Here is a 710-nt window from a genome sequence, read left to right on the forward strand (position 1 = left end):
TAAGGGTAAAATCATAGCGCTCTTAGGAACACAATTTGGTAAAAATTCAGGAAACACTTAGAATAATAATAGTCCTACGCTGATGCAACATATATTTACCTTTGCAATCTAATTCATCAGAATTGTCTCCACAGTCATTTTCACCATCACATAACTTGCCATGAGGAATGCAACGACGATCGTAGCAGGACTTGAAACCTTTTCGACAGCTTCTGTTTTCTTATAAGTAAAAGTAGAAATGCATAATTGGAGGTCTTATAAAAATATTTTCACAAGAAAGAAAATAACAGATGAGAGTGCATTCATACCGTATTTTTACGTAAATGACTTGCGCCTTCTACATTTGTTTGCTAGCATAATATTTTAATAAGCACCACTATGCCAATTTTTTTACATGTTGCTGTAAAAAAAATTAGCATACTGCGCTTACAAAAATACCTCACCAGAGGAGGGCGCGGTTAGCAAACAAAGGTAGAAGTTGTGCGTTATTTGCATACAGTACAGTAATTTGTGATCTATAAAACAAGTGCTGTGCAGTAGCTAAACCCTGGATTGGAATATTCATGTATTATCAAAGAGTAGTTCACTCAGTAATGACCCTTTTTGACTTAGTGTTTTAACTTCAGTGTTTCATACTTTGAGATCTCTTCAAATTATACCCACATTACTGCTTCTGGCACTTATGTCAAGTTGCACAGAAACAAACATAT

The 710-nt window shown here is 34.8% G+C and overlaps 1 protein-coding gene across 1 annotated transcript in view; it reads right to left on the reverse strand.

Annotated features, from left to right (window-relative positions):
• The window catches only part of LRP1B (LDL receptor related protein 1B), a 1,771,065-nt gene that overhangs the window by 323,173 nt on the left and 1,447,182 nt on the right, over window positions 1–710 (reverse strand). Inside the window, exon 46 of the mRNA XM_004375116.1 lies at window positions 100–219. Within this exon, the coding sequence (XP_004375173.1) occupies window positions 100–219 (120 nt within the window). The remainder of the gene's footprint in view (window positions 1–99; window positions 220–710) is intronic.

Source organism: Trichechus manatus, unplaced genomic scaffold (genome assembly GCF_000243295.1).
Source record: "Trichechus manatus latirostris isolate Lorelei unplaced genomic scaffold, TriManLat1.0 scaffold00033, whole genome shotgun sequence".
In the NCBI taxonomy this organism is placed as follows: domain Eukaryota; kingdom Metazoa; phylum Chordata; class Mammalia; order Sirenia; family Trichechidae; genus Trichechus; species Trichechus manatus.